Source organism: Calidris pugnax, unplaced genomic scaffold, assembly GCF_001431845.1.
Source record: "Calidris pugnax isolate Ruff unplaced genomic scaffold, ASM143184v1 scaffold152, whole genome shotgun sequence".
Lineage (NCBI taxonomy): Eukaryota > Metazoa > Chordata > Aves > Charadriiformes > Scolopacidae > Calidris > Calidris pugnax.
In genome coordinates this window covers 320,883-337,509 of record NW_015090881.1, presented here as the reverse complement: position 1 = coordinate 337,509, position 16,627 = coordinate 320,883, and the positions used below count along the sequence as shown (strand labels likewise).

The 16,627-nt window shown below is 55.0% G+C and overlaps 1 protein-coding gene across 1 annotated transcript in view; it reads left to right on the top strand.

The window, feature by feature from the left end:
* WNT4 (wingless-type MMTV integration site family member 4) overlaps positions 1 to 14,604 on the top strand; it is a 17,034-nt gene extending 2,430 nt beyond the window's left edge. Inside the window, exons 2-5 of the mRNA XM_014946926.1 lie at positions 10,140 to 10,375; positions 12,444 to 12,575; positions 12,910 to 13,052; positions 13,964 to 14,604. Of these exons, the coding sequence (XP_014802412.1) occupies positions 10,140 to 10,375; positions 12,444 to 12,575; positions 12,910 to 13,052; positions 13,964 to 14,431 (979 nt within the window). The 3' untranslated portion in view covers positions 14,432 to 14,604. The remainder of the gene's footprint in view (positions 1 to 10,139; positions 10,376 to 12,443; positions 12,576 to 12,909; positions 13,053 to 13,963) is intronic.
* Positions 14,605 to 16,627: the final 2,023 nt, after the last annotated feature.

The following is a 16,627-nucleotide window of genomic DNA, read 5'->3' as shown; positions in this document are numbered from 1 at the left end:
CCCCCTCCCCAACCAAAGCTTCTTTCGACCTGTCCGGACTCGCATTCCCCCAGCACTCGGGAGAGACGCCGCTTGCAACACTTGGGCTGGAGGTTTGCTGTTAGCCTGGCTTTGTGGGGAAGGGCTCGTTTTGGCCACGTAAATGGTGTCCTCTGAGCCGCCCCGTCCCGTAGGAAAGGGAGGCAGCGTAGGTGTCTCTCGGAGGGATCGCGCCGCTACGGAGACCGTCGAGCTGGGAGGGACTCTGCCAAATCTTTCCATTAAACAGACCAAGCTGCTTTCTCTCTGGTTCGGAAGCAAACCTCAGGTGTGTTTTCTCAGTGTCTGAGCTTGGGGAGTCGCTGCCTGGCTTGCTGCCTATCCAGAAAACCTCTGTTCTCCAAACCTGAAGAGATGCTCTCTTCCCCCTTCTCATGAAAGCCTCAGGCTTGCTCTTCCTCCTGCCTTTGGCATCTCTGAGAGTTTTAAACCTTTTCTTCCTACCTGTTCAGGCACAGAATTGTAAAATTAAATAAAGGGCTGTAGATACTGTTTTTAGATCTGGTGCTGGCTATGCGCGGGAAGGTCCCTCCGGCTTCTGCTTTATCTCTGGAGGAGTCCACAGACCTCCTTCCTACAGGGGAAACAGCCAAGTTACTTTCCAAAGCAACTCACGTTTCACAGACTTGAGTCAGCTCTTGAACCTGCACGTGCAGGAACGCGGTTGAATTTGGAAGTGCGTTCTCTCGGTGGTCCAAAACCATCCCGGTGCTGGGGGTGTTTTGTAGAGGGTTTCAGCCAAACCAGCACCTCTCTGAAGCCGGCATGGGAGCACCAGGGTCCGGCTTCAGTGGGAGGTAAGGGGCAAGCAGACATTTAGTTGTTCATTTATTCATTTCTTTATCTATTCTGGAGGGAGGGAATACCTCCGCCTGAAGAGGTGAAGTAGGAAATGAGCAAAGTGGGGTGTGGGTGTCAGCCTCCAGTAACTGGACGTGGCACTGGGGCTCCGTGATCTGTAGCTGTTCGAGTGGTTTGAATGATGAGAGTCAATTCCCATGCCTGGAAAGCATCGGATACAACAGGGCAGGGGTCCTTCACAGGCAACCCCCCAGGTTATCAGGCTGTCTGGGAATCATTACAGCCTCCCTCCATCCTCTTGTAGCTGAAGCTGGCTTTGAGGAGGCTCTCCACATGTAGGCTGGAGAGTCTGAGATGCGGTTGTGCCGCTGCAGAGCAGGGTGTGCCACCGGCAGCTCCCTCTACCCCCTATTTACAGGGGTTTAAAACTCCCATCTGGGCTTGAGACTTGGCTTAAAGGGCCAGGAGCACAGATGGGCTTCTAAACCCTCTAAAAAAGTTGAATTTGAGCACTCCGGGAAAGCTCAAAGACCTCACAAGTGTCCAAACAAGCCTGGCAAAGCGGCTGCTCTCTAGTAGTAACCACTTCTGAGGGCTGGAGAGGGAGGGATAAAAGCAGTTTGGGTTTCTCTGGTTCCTTTCACCTGAACATCACCAGGCGCTTTCCAAACGTGGGGCCCAATTCTCTGTGCTCATCCCTGCCAGCTCTGCAGCGGGGATGTTGCAAGAGCCGCCTGAGTGTTCATTTTGTGACGGTTTGGGTCATTGTGCAATGTAGAGGATTTGGGAATAAGCATGCCTGGGTCCTGCACTGCCATCCCTCTGGTTTTAAACCAGACTTGATTTTTTTTTTTTTTACTTAAAGGGAGTCTCCCCAGCCTCAGCAGCGGGGAGAGCTCACCTCGCCTTGAGCCTGGCTTGGCTGAATTTTGTGTGAGATTCTCCGCATTGTTGTTGCAACCCTCCCCTTTCCCACCTGGCGAGGAACTGGTCATGGCACCGATTTGGCAGGTCCAGCTCCCCCAGGGCAGAGCCCTGCTCCCCTCCCTGTGCTCCTCTCGTTGGGTGCAAGGACAGCCTCAAGAAGGTTCCCCAAGTCTCTGGGAGCCGGGATGGTGGGTTGCACCGATGGGGTCTGATGGAGAATTTCTGTGCTTTAAGGGCTGCTGTGGGTTGGAGGAGCAGCTCTGCGCTTCTGCGGTGCCCAGGGCTCCTTTGCATTGATGGGTCCACGAGGTTGGTACTTACAACCAGCAACACCCATCCCTCAAGGACATGGTGGGAGAGTGGAACCAGCAGCCAGCCTCCATTGGAAATATTTAGTAGTTTTTATTTATTTACGTCTTGCCACTTTGGACAAAAATGGCTGATTTTAGCTCAGTGATGAAGATAGACTGGCTTTAAGGCTTGTATCCTGCAGAGGCAAGAGGCCTCTGCCAGTCTTGGTGCTGGACTTCCAGCCAGCCGGGCTTGTCTCAGCTCTGGTCCCATCTGGCAGGAGGAGTTCAGGGCTGCATTTGCCCGGGTGTGGGAGGGATCCGTGCTCTCAGCCTCCTCAGCCGTGATGGGCATTTCCTAAGGGAGCCTCATATGAAAATGCATCCCAATCTTTAGCAGCAGAGCCTTATTCCAGGGAGGATGGACGTGAGCAAACCACCCTGCACCCCAGGCTGTGCAGAATCTCATCTAGAGAACAAGTCCTACGAGGAAAGCCTGAGGGAACTGGGTATGTTTAGTTTGGAGAAGAGGAGGCTGAGGGGAGACCTCATTGCCCTCTACAGCTCCATGAAAGGAGGGTGTAGAGAGGTGGGGGTTGGCCTCTTCTCCCAAGGGAATCATGACAGGACCAGGGTAAATGGTCTGAAGTTGGGGCAGGGGAGGTTTAGATTAGATATTGGGAAGAATGACTTTACTGAAAGAGTGGTCAGGCCCTGGAACAGCCTGCCCAGGGAGGTGGTGGAGTCACTGTCCCTGGAGGTATTTAAGAAACGTGTAGATGTGGCACTTGAGGGCATGCTCTGGTGGCTGAGACTGTGGGGTCTTTTGTATGTGTGTGTGTGTGGTTGGACTCTGTGATCTCAGAGGTCCTTCTCAACCATGAAGATTCTGTGGTTCTATCAGCCCGGATCTGTGCTCTCAGCCTCCTCAGCCGTGATGGGCATTTCCTAAGGGAGCCTCATATGAAAATGCATCCCAATCTTTAGCAGCAGAGCCTTATTCCAGGGAGGATGGACGTGAGCAAACCACCCTGCACCCCAGGCTGTGCAGAATCTCATCTAGAGAACAAGTCCTACGAGGAAAGCCTGAGGGAACTGGGTATGTTTAGTTTGGAGAAGAGGAGGCTGAGGGGAGACCTCATTGCCCTCTACAGCTCCATGAAAGGAGGGTGTAGAGAGGTGGGGGTTGGCCTCTTCTCCCAAGGGAATCATGACAGGACCAGGGTAAATGGTCTGAAGTTGGGGCAGGGGAGGTTTAGATTAGATATTGGGAAGAATGACTTTACTGAAAGAGTGGTCAGGCCCTGGAACAGCCTGCCCAGGGAGGTGGTGGAGTCACTGTCCCTGGAGGTATTTAAGAAACGTGTAGATGTGGCACTTGAGGGCATGCTCTGGTGGCTGAGACTGTGGGGTCTTTTGTATGTGTGTGTGGTTGGACTCTGTGATCTCAGAGGTCCTTCTCAACCATGAAGATTCTGTGGTTCTATCAGCCCCAAGTACGAGCAACAGCAAGAAGCAGATTTGTTTTTTGCAATGGTTTGCTGTGACTCCATGAGTCAGAACCGGACTTTTGCATTGAAGCAAAAAAGTGTTTATGTTACTCTGCTGAAAGCTACTGTCCTCTCAATTAATTCATCCTTGCGGATGGAGAGAAATGCATTAGAGACGTTTATTTGGGCTTTCTTAAAATGATGAAATTGCTGAGCAATTCTGGACGTTAACAGTTTCCAGGAGGTTCTTACGTATTTCCTTACAAGTGCAACCAAGCTGGCTTTTACGGTATTTGGTGATTTTTTTGGTAAATTTGAAAGCCTTGTGAATCCACAAAAATCTCAGTCATCCAAGGCTGCTTGCATGGCAGACCCTGCTGTGGGTACAAAGTACAGGTAACCTTTGTTTGGCTCCAGCCCCAGGGTGCCCCCCATGCCTGTGGGTGACCCCCAACAGCATCCCCCTGGCTCTTCAGGAGCTGCTGCCCTGCAGCTGGGAAGGTGGTGTGCGGGATCTGGCTGGCTCAGCAGAACTGGAGCAATTATTGTGCTTTCATGAAATTACTTGGGGAAAAAAATTAATTGAATATCTTGGCTGATGGAGAGCAGCCTGGGGTCTGTTGCAAGTTGGGCGAGATCAAACTAATCCTGCAGAAGGCTTCTCTCGCCACATATTTGCAAATTCTGATCAAAACTAAAAAACTCATCAGGATTCTTCCAACCAGGCATGGCCCGAAGCACTGCATGAGGGGAATTCCCACAGAGCTCAGCCCCGTGGCCTGCACTTGTCTCCTCTTGCAACGAGGCATTGCTGTTGTACTCAAGCCCAGGAGTAGGTTCTGCTGGCTTGTAGAGGAGAATGCAGTGAAGGATGTCTCCTACACATCCAAGGTGGATTTCCAGACTGGATGCTGCTCTCAGAGTCTTAAAAGCTTCCACCCTGCTCTTCCCAGTTTCCATCCCAGGCTTTCCCATCACAAAGTGGATATGTTGCCCCCAAAATGCTCAGGAAGCCAAGAAGCATCGCTGGCTTAGGACCAGAAGCCAGGCCATCTCACTGTCCCCAGAGACTTGTGATGAGGCAAGCCACCACCAGTGGCTGGTGCATGGGTAGACAGTGTTTGCTGGGTGCACATGGTGTTGGGTGCAGGGTCCAGGGTGTGGAGGGACAGGATCTGAGCTGCAGGTTCACCTTTGAGCTCACAGGAGAGCTCAAGCCTGTGGGCAGGGGATGGTGAGGCTGGCAATGCCTCCTCCTGGAACGCTGTTAGGGCAGCCATTAACTGGAGGTGGAGATTAGGGTGTGAAAAGCACAGTTTCAGCCAAGAGATGAAACGTGAGGTAACTGTGACAGGAAGGACTGAGCCAGAGAGATGCTTTTCTTCCAGGGAAGAACCAGACGGGCTCTCAGATGATGGCTTTGTACATAATGGTTTACACGGAGAAGGGATGGAAAAGCAGGGTATCTAACCCCAGGAGGGGGATGCCTGGTGTCTAGGAGGGACATATCCTGCTGCAGAGCCATCAGCTAGATAAGGACAACCTTACAGGTTGCAGGTCTCCAGCAGATCCTGCCAGGAACATGCCCAAGCTGGCAGACCTGCTCAACCATGCCAAGGACGTGGGTGGTACCTACGAGCTTGGCTGTGTTGGCACAGAGGATGTGTTAGGATGCCAGGAGGAAGCATGTGCCCACCTAGAGCATCCTTTGACCTGCCAGTCCTGGGATGTCTCCCCATGCCTCCTCTCTGCTTGGAAGGGGAAAGCAACAAGGAAAAGATGATCCCCTTCTCCAAAGCTGCAGGTTGGCTCCTTGCAGTGCCTGGTCCGTACCTCCTCTTCATGCATCTGTCTGTCTTCATACACTCTTGTTTGTTCCATCCTAAAAAAGCCTTTTCTTCTTCCTCAGAGGAAATCTCTCTGCACAAGGCAGTCTCAATGCTAAGCACAGCCCCGAGTCCCTGGCTGACCATGGGTCCAGCCAAGAGAGGCACGGAGATGCACGGCTGATCCAGGCTGACTTTGATGCTCCGTGAGGAGGGAGGATGCTTGGAGAGGCTGCGTCTCAGAGAGGAGCAGAGCTGGATCATCTCTGCAATTCAGGGCTCGGACAAGCCTTCTGTATCCCAGGCGGGTTCGGTGTTTGGTGAACGTGGTGAAGCTTCTGAGCTCCTCTGACTTCTCAGCATCTCTGAGTGATGTACCAGTGGTACCACTGGCCTGGGGCCGACTGTTACCATCTTCAGGAAGATGTTCCCAAAATGAGACGATTCAAAGAGTTCTCACACTTGAAACTCATATCTTTAAATAAAAGAAACACCAGAGACTTTTGCTTTCTCAAGAAACCTGCTCCATCTCCCCTGACCTCTATTGAGAATTTGTCAGTGACTCAAATTTCCACACCTTCCTGTGGCAGGGAATCCCCTCCCCTCTCCTTCTGGCTCTCTCTGCCAACCACCATGGCTCTGATGTCTCCTTGTCGTTCCACCAATTATCCTTCCTCCTGAAATTATTATCGTCATTTCTATTTAAGTAGGGCTTTCCCCCACCCAGCCCTTTTCAAAGCTCCCTGGGTTTGAGGTTTCCTTATTTGCCATCTTGCAGGGTGGATCAGCTGCAGCTGCTTAAATTATGGGGCTTCAATCTTGATCTATGTACTTCGGATGGAAAAAAAAAAAAAAAAAGGGGCTTTCCATCAGTTTTATGTTAAATCAGTGACCTTTATTAAAAGGGAGCTTGTTCTGTGAGTGACTCGTCTGGTTTTAAAGGCAGAAGAAAAGAAACATAAATGCCATGGTGAAGCAAGAAGACAAAATGAACTAATGGCTTGGGCAGCAGCTCACCCCTTGAAACATTCTCTGCCCAGTCTTGGAAAAGGAAGAAAATATGCTATTACTGGGGTTTTTTTTTCCACAAGCAGGGCTGTTTTGAGGCTGCTTGTGAGACCTAAGTCATAACCCAGAGCTCTGCGCGGGAGTCAGGATGTGGTATCAGGATGGAGATCTGCACCGAGACCTCGCAGAGGGCAGGAACTGCTGGGTTTCCTCCTCTTGTGCCCGTCTTGCTGTGTGAGGGGGTAGACAAAGGCTTTGTCTGTGGTTTCTACCACGTTAGACCAGGAAAACTAAGTTTGGATCAAGGTCCTCATTAAGGACCAGGCACAGTGCTAGAGCCAGGTTTCCATGGTGACCGTGGGATGCTGCGGATGGGTTTGGTACCTTGCTTGGGCTCCCCAGCCCTGAGAAACACTCTGTGAGTCACGGGGTGGAAGCATCTGTGAGTGCTGAAGAGGGCAGAGCACGTTTTCCAGCTCTTACCTTGCCCTTCAGCAACCCCAGAGAGGGGAAAAGAGGTGAGATGTTCCTGGCTGGTGCCTCTGAATGTGGTGTGGAGAGATGCAGCATCAAAGCTGCCCCGCACTTGACAAAGGTCCTTCCTTGCACCTTTGACTCTACCTCTGGATCCCTCCTGGAGTAGTCCCAGGATGGCAGCCTCCCCCCACCAAAAAAACTGCCTTTTTTGGAAACCAGCAATGGTACTTGTAGGGTGTAGGAGACTGGTGGTAGGCTGGAAGTCTGACAGGGCCATGGCATTTTAGGCACAGTTGCCTCCATCCCTCAGGAGGGGCAGAAGTGCATGGGCTGAGGAGGGATGGTGGATACAGAGGATCTGTCATGGGGGAGAGAGGCCAGAGCACCGTTCTGGATAGCTTCATCTGATTTCCCTGCCTTGCAAAACAAATTACTAGACCTGTTCTTGGAGAGCTGTACCTGTCTTTGAAGCGTCCGTGGTCTTTGTTTTATCATCCCAAACAGCATTAAATGCTTGTTGGGGAGGCATCTTATCAGGCGCATCTACTTGGAAAGGCTTGAAAGGCTCTTGTCACGCTCTTCTTCATGTGTGCTCTGAATTTATAGCTCCCCATTCCCTGGAGAAACCCACCGAGCTGGGACACTTATTAAAAAACGGAGATGATGCCCCAACCCTGAGCAGAGCTGATGTTCACGTAGCCGTTCCACCTGTGGCTCGGCTTGGTCCTGCCAAGGTGCCAGGAGCCAGACTGGGCACCAACTCGTGGGCAGGAGAGGCTGCTCTACAGGAGCTGGTTCCCTGGTGTGATACATACTGCTTAAGTTGCAGGAGGGGAGGGAAAGCCAAATCAGCACACAGGGTTAGTATTGGAGGCAGAAGCTGGTTTTCTTGGCTTCCAGGCTCAAAGCAGATCAACTGACCCGTGGTGCCTTGGGGTGAATGGTTGAGGCACCGTCCCTGGAGGTGTTTAAAAGGCGGGTTGATGTAGTGCTGGGAGGTATGGTTTAGTGATGATGCTCCTTGTTTGTTGTGTGGGTGTCTATTTTTGTCAGGTTGACGGTTGGACAAGATGATCTTTAAGGTCCCTTCCAACCTAGAAGATTCTGTGATTCTGTGAATCTCACTGCTCCGCTGTGTGTCAGCTTCTCCATGGTCAAACTGAGAAGATGGCTGGACCTGAGAGGGGATGGGGCTGTCACAGTCACCCCGGGTTGGCTCAGCATTGAACATTCTCCAGGGTCCCAGGGGTGGTTTCATCCTGGGTCAGCTGAGCCCGGTGAGGTGCAGGAGCAGCAACTGTCACACCAGCACTGCAGCACGGAGACCAGGATGCTCACACATGGCGTGGGGGCCAGCAGAAAGGTGACAGCCCTGGGTTTGGCCACGCTGGGGTTTCCGAGCCAGCCATGGGCATCGGGGAGCCGCGCAGCTGGTCCTCGGCAAACAGGGCTGTGCCCGTGGAGGGGCAGAAAGCCTTGGGCAAAGATGCTTTGCTGGTATAAAGGCTAGAGAAGAGCTTGGCTCCGAAACCACGGCAGGCTGCCGCTTCCCGCTGTCTGAGAGGCATTGCATCAAGTCATCCCCACGCACAAGGAAAGCCGAATGCTTTTGACAGCTAGCCATGCAGACTCCCCACGGACGCTGCAAGCCAAGCCGGCTTTCTCACCGTCTCCCACAGCCCCCCAGTTGTGAGCGTGAAACCAAGCTGGTGAATAATTCTGCTGATGCACGGAAGAGAAAATCCTGTTCTCTCCTCCTGGGGCAGGCTGGCAGGGCTAATGGGAGGAAGAGGCTGTGACAACTTGATTTTGTGGCTGAAGTCAGCAGATCTGGCTCCTGGGACACATGGGAACAGGCAGGGAGCAGGAGCCACTTTTGCACAGTCACTTCTCGGAGGCGAGCAGGGCTTCAAAGGAAAAAGACTTAGCAGGATGTTGCAACTTGGGAGGAGGAGGAAAAAAAAAAAAAGAAAAACACAAGCAAACAAAAAAAACCCACAAGCTCTGTAGGGCTGGGAAATGCAGAGTCAAGGAATGAGGTTTACAAAAAGCCTTCACTCGGTACTGGCATCTCCTGGTGCAGACGTGAGGCTGACACTGGCGATTCCTGGGGACGTTACAGCTCAGTGGCAGTTTTGCCCGTCCAGTGCAGGGACCTCCCTGCTCCACGGTGGGACGGGGCTCCACCGGTGGCCACGGGGAAGGAGGGAGTCTCAGCTGGGTGTGGGCAAGCACAGGCCCAGAGAGAGGATCTGGGATGTTCCAACAGCCTGACCGAGCTGTGAGGGTCTGTCTTAAAACCCCTCTGGGGCTGGGGCAGGAGGATGGGCCTGGGAGATGGGCAGGCACTCACGTGTGCAGGTCTTGGTGGTGCTGCATTACTGGGATGTGCATGATGAACCATCGTGCCCGTGTGCTCAGTGGGGAGATGCCAAGAGCTGGCGGGGTGATTGCCCCAAAAAGGGGCAGCTCCCCTTTCCCCCCAGTGCCGACACTGAGGTCCTTCTGCTGAGGACAGGGCGATGGAAAGTGGAGCACGTGGTCACCTCCACGCAGGGCCAGTCTTCTCCAGGTCAGCAGAGACCTCATGGCCATGTTCACGAGCCGGGCTGGAGGAAGAGGTGCCCAGCGCGTGCGGTCTCACCCAAGGGCTGGCTCCTGACCCTGTCCTCCCCACTTCAAGCCCTGCTTGAAGCCCAAGTGACAGGAAACCTGGCAGCTCCCAGGGGCCATCCTTGCCTGCTGGGGGCTGGGGCAGCTAAAAGCAGGCTCCGGGAGGGAAGTGGTTTGGAGGGCGATGTTTGTCGGTGATGAGCACACAGCCAGGCTGTGGGAGCCGTGTGGCAGCCGGCGCTGGCAGCCGAGCGCCTGTCCTGCTTGTTTTGGCTGACTTCAGAGACCTCTGGCTTTTCCTAGTAGCATTTGGATGTGCCGGTACTCAGGAGACCTGACCGGGCACATTCAGACAACGCCGAAAATATCTTCCTTGCAGGCAATAGAGGCAAAGGGGAGCCAGCAGCTGGGCTCCCCGAGAGACAGGGGACCGGGCTGCAGGGGGATGGTTGTTTTGCTCGGGCTCACTCTCTGCCAGCCAAAAACACATCCTGTGGAGCCACCACGGTGGCACATTTAAGGAGATCCCAGTTGGGCACCAGGTCTCTGGAGGGGATGTGAGGCTAGGTCTTCTCTGCTTTCTGTGGTGCAGGGTGTCCCAACTGAACATGGCTTCGTGCCCCCCACAACCCTTGTCTCCTAACGAGCTGTGCTGGCTGTCGCGGCAGGTACCTGGCGAAGCTGTCTTCAGTGGGGAGCATCTCGGAGGAGGAGACCTGTGAGAAGCTGAAGGGCTTGATCCAGCGCCAGGTGCAGATGTGCAAGAGGAACCTGGAGGTGATGGACTCGGTGCGGCGCGGAGCCCAGCTGGCCATCGAGGAGTGCCAGTACCAGTTCCGCAACCGCCGCTGGAACTGCTCCACGCTGGACACCCTGCCTGTCTTCGGCAAGGTGGTGACACAAGGTGAGCCAGGAGGACACGTGCCCGGGGTGCTGCTGTGCGGGGGAACGGCTGCTGCAGCAGTCTGGTGGGCGACAAGTGGGTTTCGCTTGCTTGCCCCTGAGCCAGTGGCTGGGGAGAGTAGGGAACAGCCCAGTGCTGGGTCCTTGGGCCGATGGCCGTTTCAGCAGAGCAATTCTGACTGTGTCAGGGCAGCACATCCAGACCCCTGCAGTTCCTCAGCTGCTGGGTGTTTCCTTTCCTGAACCTTTTTCCCACCCAGCGAGTGCCCGTCGCATGGAGGCACCAGCCCAGGTGAGCTGGTGAGCTCTGGACCTTCTACAAGGAGACGCCAGGGCCCTAAAATCCCCCTGTGGTCCATCCAGCCTCTGCCCCGCCGAGCCCAGGAGCCTCGCTGCCTGAAGCTGTGGCTGCAGCAGGATGCTGGATGCGTTGGGTCCCTTCTGCGGTGACCGCTGCCAGGCTGGCAGGGCGCTGGAGCGGAGCCGCCTGCGGCCAGGCCTGGGGAGGACAGCCCTCTGCCGCCCGAGGCGAGTAAAACACGGGCGGCCAGACCCTCCGAGGAGAGCAGCATCGCCCGCCACGGCCCAGCTGCCAGCCTTCAGGGGGGATTTACGGCCAGGGCAGCCCCCAGCCCCTCCGATCCCAGCTGCACGCAGGCGTCCCGGAGGCACAGGGCTGTGATCAAACCGTGCGAGGACCCAGAGCATCGGGGTGAGGAGACGGAGGGGAACGTCCCTCTGCAACCCCTCGAGACCACCGAAGCAGCCCTCGCCTCCCCTCGGGTGCCGCTGCCATCTCTGATGCACCATCTCGCATCCCATCCCCGGACCCATAGACCAAGTCATCCCCCGTCCCGCCCCCACCCTCCTCCAGCTCCTTGTTTGACTTTCCTCCCCTCAACGCAGGGGTGAAGATCCCTTCTTGTGAAGGTTCAGGGACTGGAAATACCAGAAATACCAGAAACTAAAAGTCGTCTCTTTTTAGGCAGCCACAGCACAAACCGACCAACACGATCCTACTATTAACCTCGATTAACTTGGAGGCGGTTCAGTCCCCGCGCTGGCCGGGTGCTCCCCAGCCGCTGCCGCCCGGGCCAGATTGCAGCTGGGCCACCAAAGTAGTTGCCCTCTGCCCGACCGGCAAGCCAGGGAGATGTCTGCTCGCAAGCCGTCCCCCCTTCTACCCCTGCCATGGGACTACCCCAAACGCCAGCCCTCCTTGTTTGGAGACGGAGGGGCCGTGTCCTCAACCGGCCTCGGAGCATGGTGGGGAGCTGGGTGTCGCAAGAGGTGATCCCTGGCCACGCTGCCCCGCGTGTTTCTGCCCAGGGATGTCCCCTGACTTCCCAAACAAGCTCTTCCTAACCCTGTAGACTCAAGAGCTGGGAAGGGGAGCAGCGTCGTTTTGTGAGGCGCTTTGGGGGTTTGCAGGGTGGTTTGGGAGGCGCTGGGAGCTACAGGGCCCCGTGTCAGAGGATCTGCAGCAGCAGGGGATATTCCTGGATGCGGAAAGCAGCCAATTATTTCGGGTGCAGGAGGGATTTCATGGCAGAGGTGCCCTGCAAGCACCAGGCATGACACTCTCCATACAAGCCCTGGAGAGCTCTCCCCACGAGAGCATCTCTCTCACTGCCGGGCTCTCATTGCCCACCGCATTCATGTTTTTAACCTTGTGGGGCAGCTCCTGGCTCCTTCACTATTGCAAGACAGGGCTCTCACTGCTGCAAACCCTCTCCCAGCACCGAGGTGTCTCTGCTGAGACTGGTCCAGGCTTGGCACTGAGCAGAGACCATCCCCGAGCGTGAGGAGGATGAGTGTCCTGCGTGGGGAACTGCATCCTGGGAGGAAGGGATGGAGCAAAGGGCTTGAGTTGACAGCTCCGTGCAGCGTGTTTTGCCAAGAGCCAGTTTTCAGACCAGCTTTTCAAGGGGGTTTATGTGCAACCACCAGCGTTAGGAGGAAAGAGGAGCAGGGACACAGGCAACAGCCCACCAAGGGCCTTCCAGAAAGCCCTCCCAGGCACCCCAGACTTGCTGCCCCGTTTCCCACCATGGTTTGTGCTGTTGCAGGGACGCGGGAGGCAGCGTTCGTCTACGCCATCTCTTCGGCGGGGGTGGCCTTCGCGGTGACCCGAGCCTGCAGCAGCGGCGAGCTGGACAAGTGTGGATGCGACCGCACGGTGCAGGGGGGCAGCCCGCAGGGTGAGTGGGGATGAGAAATGGGACAAGCAGGGAAATGCCCATTCTAGAGCCTGTATGGAGGAGGAAAAAGCTTTTTTTTTAAAAAAAAAAAAGGCAAAAAAACCCCTCCTGTTAGTCCACATGAGTCCCTTAAAAAGGCATCTGGGAGCCTTGTCCATGGGGCAGAGACAGCACCTTGTCCATGCCCCCCGGCCCAGGGCCACACTCCCCAGCTCCCCCAATCCCTTGGGCAGCCCAGCCTCGTGGGCAGCAGGACAGAAGCGGGGGAAGAAAGCTGTATTTTAGCAAGAGCAGGGCTGGGTGCCGTCTCTCTCATCCCTGCTCTCTGCCCTAGGCTTCCAGTGGTCGGGCTGCTCCGATAACATCGCCTACGGCGTGGCCTTCTCACAGTCCTTTGTTGACGTCCGCGAGAGGAGCAAAGGAGCTTCTTCCAACAGAGCGTTAATGAACCTCCACAACAACGAGGCAGGGAGGAAGGTAATGGTGAGGGGAACACGTGGGCAGTGGTTGCAGTTCTGTGATTGCTCAATGCCTTTTTGGCTTCGTTTCATCCCATCGGCTCACATACCTGAGCGCTGCTTTCTGCACAACTCCTCCAGAACCCCTGCATCATGCCAGTCTTGCTGTTTCCATCCCGAGGTCACGGTTCCCCTCTCATGGAATGACACAGTCATGGAATTGTTGGAGTTGGAAGGGACCTCTAGGGATCATCCAGTCCAACCCCCTGCCAAAGCAGGGCTGCCCAGGGCACATCACTCAGGAGCATCCAGGCGGGGCTTGAAGATCTCCAGAGAAGGGGACTCCACACCCTCCCTGGGCAGCCTCTGCCAGGGCTCTGCCACCCTCACCCAAAAGAAGTTCTTCCTCAGATTTCAGTGGAACTTCCCATGGTCCAGCTTGTGCCCGTTGCCCCTCGTCCTGTCACTGGGAACCACTGGAAAGAGTCCGGCTCCATCCTCCCTCAACCCACCCTTTAGACACTTGTCAGCATGAAGAAGGTCTCCCCTCAGCCTTCTCTTCTCCAGGCTCAAGAGCCCCAGCTCTCTCAGCCTTTCCTCAGCAGGGAGATGCTCCAATCCCTCCAGCATCTCTGTTGCCCTACGCTGGACTCTCTCCAGCAGTTCCCTGTCTCTCTTGAACTGGAGAGCCCAGCACTGGAGGCAGGATTCCAGTTGTGGCCTCCCCAGTGCAGAGCAGAGGGGGAGAATGACCTCCCTCCACCTCCTGGCCACACTCTGCCCTACGCAGCCCAGGATCCCATTGGCCTCTTGGCCACAAAGGCACATTGCTGGCTTATGGAGAGTTTACTGTCCGCCAGGACCCTCAGATCCTTCTCCTCAGAAGTGCATTTCTCGTTCTTCTCTCATTTCTCATGTCTGTTCCTCCAGGCAATCCTCAACAACATGCGGGTGGAGTGCAAGTGCCACGGCGTCTCTGGCTCCTGCGAGTTCAAGACGTGCTGGAAGGCCATGCCCCCCTTCCGCAAAGTGGGCAACGTCCTGAAGGAGAAATTTGACGGTGCCACCGAGGTGGAGCAGAGCGAGATTGGCTCCACCAAAGTGCTGGTGCCCAAAAACTCCCAGTTCAAGCCGCACACAGACGAGGACCTCGTCTACCTGGACTCCAGTCCCGACTTCTGTGACCACGACCTCAAGAACGGGGTGCTGGGCACCAGCGGCCGGCAGTGCAACAAGACCTCCAAGGCCATCGACGGCTGCGAGTTGATGTGCTGCGGCCGGGGCTTTCACACGGACGAGGTGGAGGTTGTGGAGAGGTGCAGCTGCAAATTCCACTGGTGCTGCTCCGTCAAGTGCAAACCCTGCCATCGGGTGGTGGAAATCCACACGTGCCGGTGATGCACGGAGGGGAGCTCCCCTCCGTCCCCCCTCTAAACTGACCCTGCTTCTCCCTTGCCCCACGGCCAGGACTGAGGAAGGAACCCAGACGCTGCAGGGAGAGCACAGCCCTTTACAGAGACAGAGCCCCAGAGGAAAACAGATTTTAAAGAAAAAAAATATTTAAAGTTTAAAAAAAAAAAATTGATCATTGTTGGCTTTTTTGGGGGGTTGTTTTGTTTTCTTTGCTCACTTTATTTATTGCTGCAGCCAGAGCCCCTCGGTGTCCTCCTGTGCCAGTGGGGACGTGTCTGCTCTGGGGCTGGCTGGGGACCTGCGTGATGCCTGCGCTCATCACACAAGCTCCTGCCGACGCCGCAGCAGCACAAACAGGAGGTGTTTAAGCGTTAGGCGCTCACTATCTTCTATTGCGATTATTTTTGTTTGTTTAAGACGTGTGCTGAGCATCCTGGAGCACTGCTTGGCCCAGCTGAGCCCTGGGAGGTGATGGAGCACAGCCAGCGTGTGCAGCCAAGGTGCCCTGCAGAGGACGGGCAGATGGTGACGGGGTGGCTGTGTCCCCGGGAGTTAAGCTCAAAGCATGGAGAGCCCTTCCAGGGCCATTAGTGTATGAAGGGTGTGGTGTTCCCCAGGGCTCAGTGTTGGGACCATTTCTGTTAAACATCTTCATTGATGATCTTGGTAAGGACACAGAGTGTATCATCAGTAAGTTCGCAGATGACACCAAGTTACGTGGGAGCGTTGGTCTGCATGAGGATAGAGAGGCTCTACAGAGAGACATGGATAGGTTGGATGGATGGGCCAACATTAATGGTGTGAGCTTCAACAAGGCCAAGTGCCAGGGCCTGCACTTGGGCCACACCAACCCCCTGCATCGGTACAGGCTTGGGGAAGTGTGGCTGGAGCTGCCTGGAGGAAAGAGACCTGGGGGTTCTAATTGACAAGCGGCTGAATACGAGCCAGCAGTGTGCCCAGGGGGGCAAGAAAGCCAATGGCATCCTGGCTTGGATTAGAAATAGCGTGGCCAGCAGAAGTAGGGAGGTGATTTTCCCCCTGTACTCAGCACTGGGGAGGCCACACCTGGAGTGTTGTGTCCAGTTTTGGGCACCTCAACACAAGAGAGATATCAAGGTGCTGGAGCGAGTACAGAGGAGGACAACAAAGCTGGGGAAGGGCCTGGAGAATAAATCTTATGAAAAGTGATTGAAGGAGCTGGGACTGTTTAGTTGGAGGAAGAGGAGGCTGAGGGGAGACCTCATCACTCTCTACAACTACTTGAAAGGACGTTGTAGAGAGTTTGGTGCTAGTCTCTTCTCCCAGGTAATTAATGACAGAACAAGAGGGAATGGCTTCAAGCTGCAACAGGGGAGGTTTAGACTGGACATTAGGAAAGAGCTTTTCACAGAAAAAGTGGTCAGAGACTGGAATAGGCTGCCCAGGGAGGTGGTTGAGTCACCATCCCTGAGTGTGTTTAAGAGTCGTTTAGATGTGGTGTTGGGGGATATGGTGTAGGGGAGAACTTTGTAGAGTAGGATAGATGGTTGGACTCGATGATCCCAAGGGTCTTTTCCAACCTAAATGATTCTATGATTTTAAGGGGACGTGGGACACTCTTGCATCCCCTCGTTGTGTGATGTTTGATGGCCTGGGCACTGGAGGGATTTTGGAGCAGCTCCAGCAGCCACTCTGATTTACTGAAGCTCCTCAGTGGCTTCCCAGGGCTGCTGGAGGACATCACCTTCCCACCATTCTCTTCTTCCCCTTGCAAGCCCCCTTCCCCCTTCACTTCTCCAGCATCTTGTTCAACAGGAGACCATGAAGTGGATTCAGGGAGGCCATGGTACCTGCAATCCAATGGCTCTTAATGGAGTTGGGAGCTGATGGGAAGAAATACCAGGGGTTTTCTTTTACTCTGCCCCATAATTGCCCCCACCTTGCTCACCAGCATCCCACAACCAGGTCTCTTCTTCCTCCACGTGCCTGTTCTCCACACCCAGTGTGGGCTCTGGAGACAGTCCCCCTCCCATTGACTGCTGAGAACAGCAAAATTATAAAGTGGAGTCATTAGTGGGGGGGATGCTGCTGGGGGGGGAAAGGCAATGTTTGTGCTCTGCGCACCTTGCTCACCAGCATCCCACAACTAGGTCTCTTCTTCTTCCACGTGCCTGTTCTCCACACCCAGTGTGGGCTCTGGAG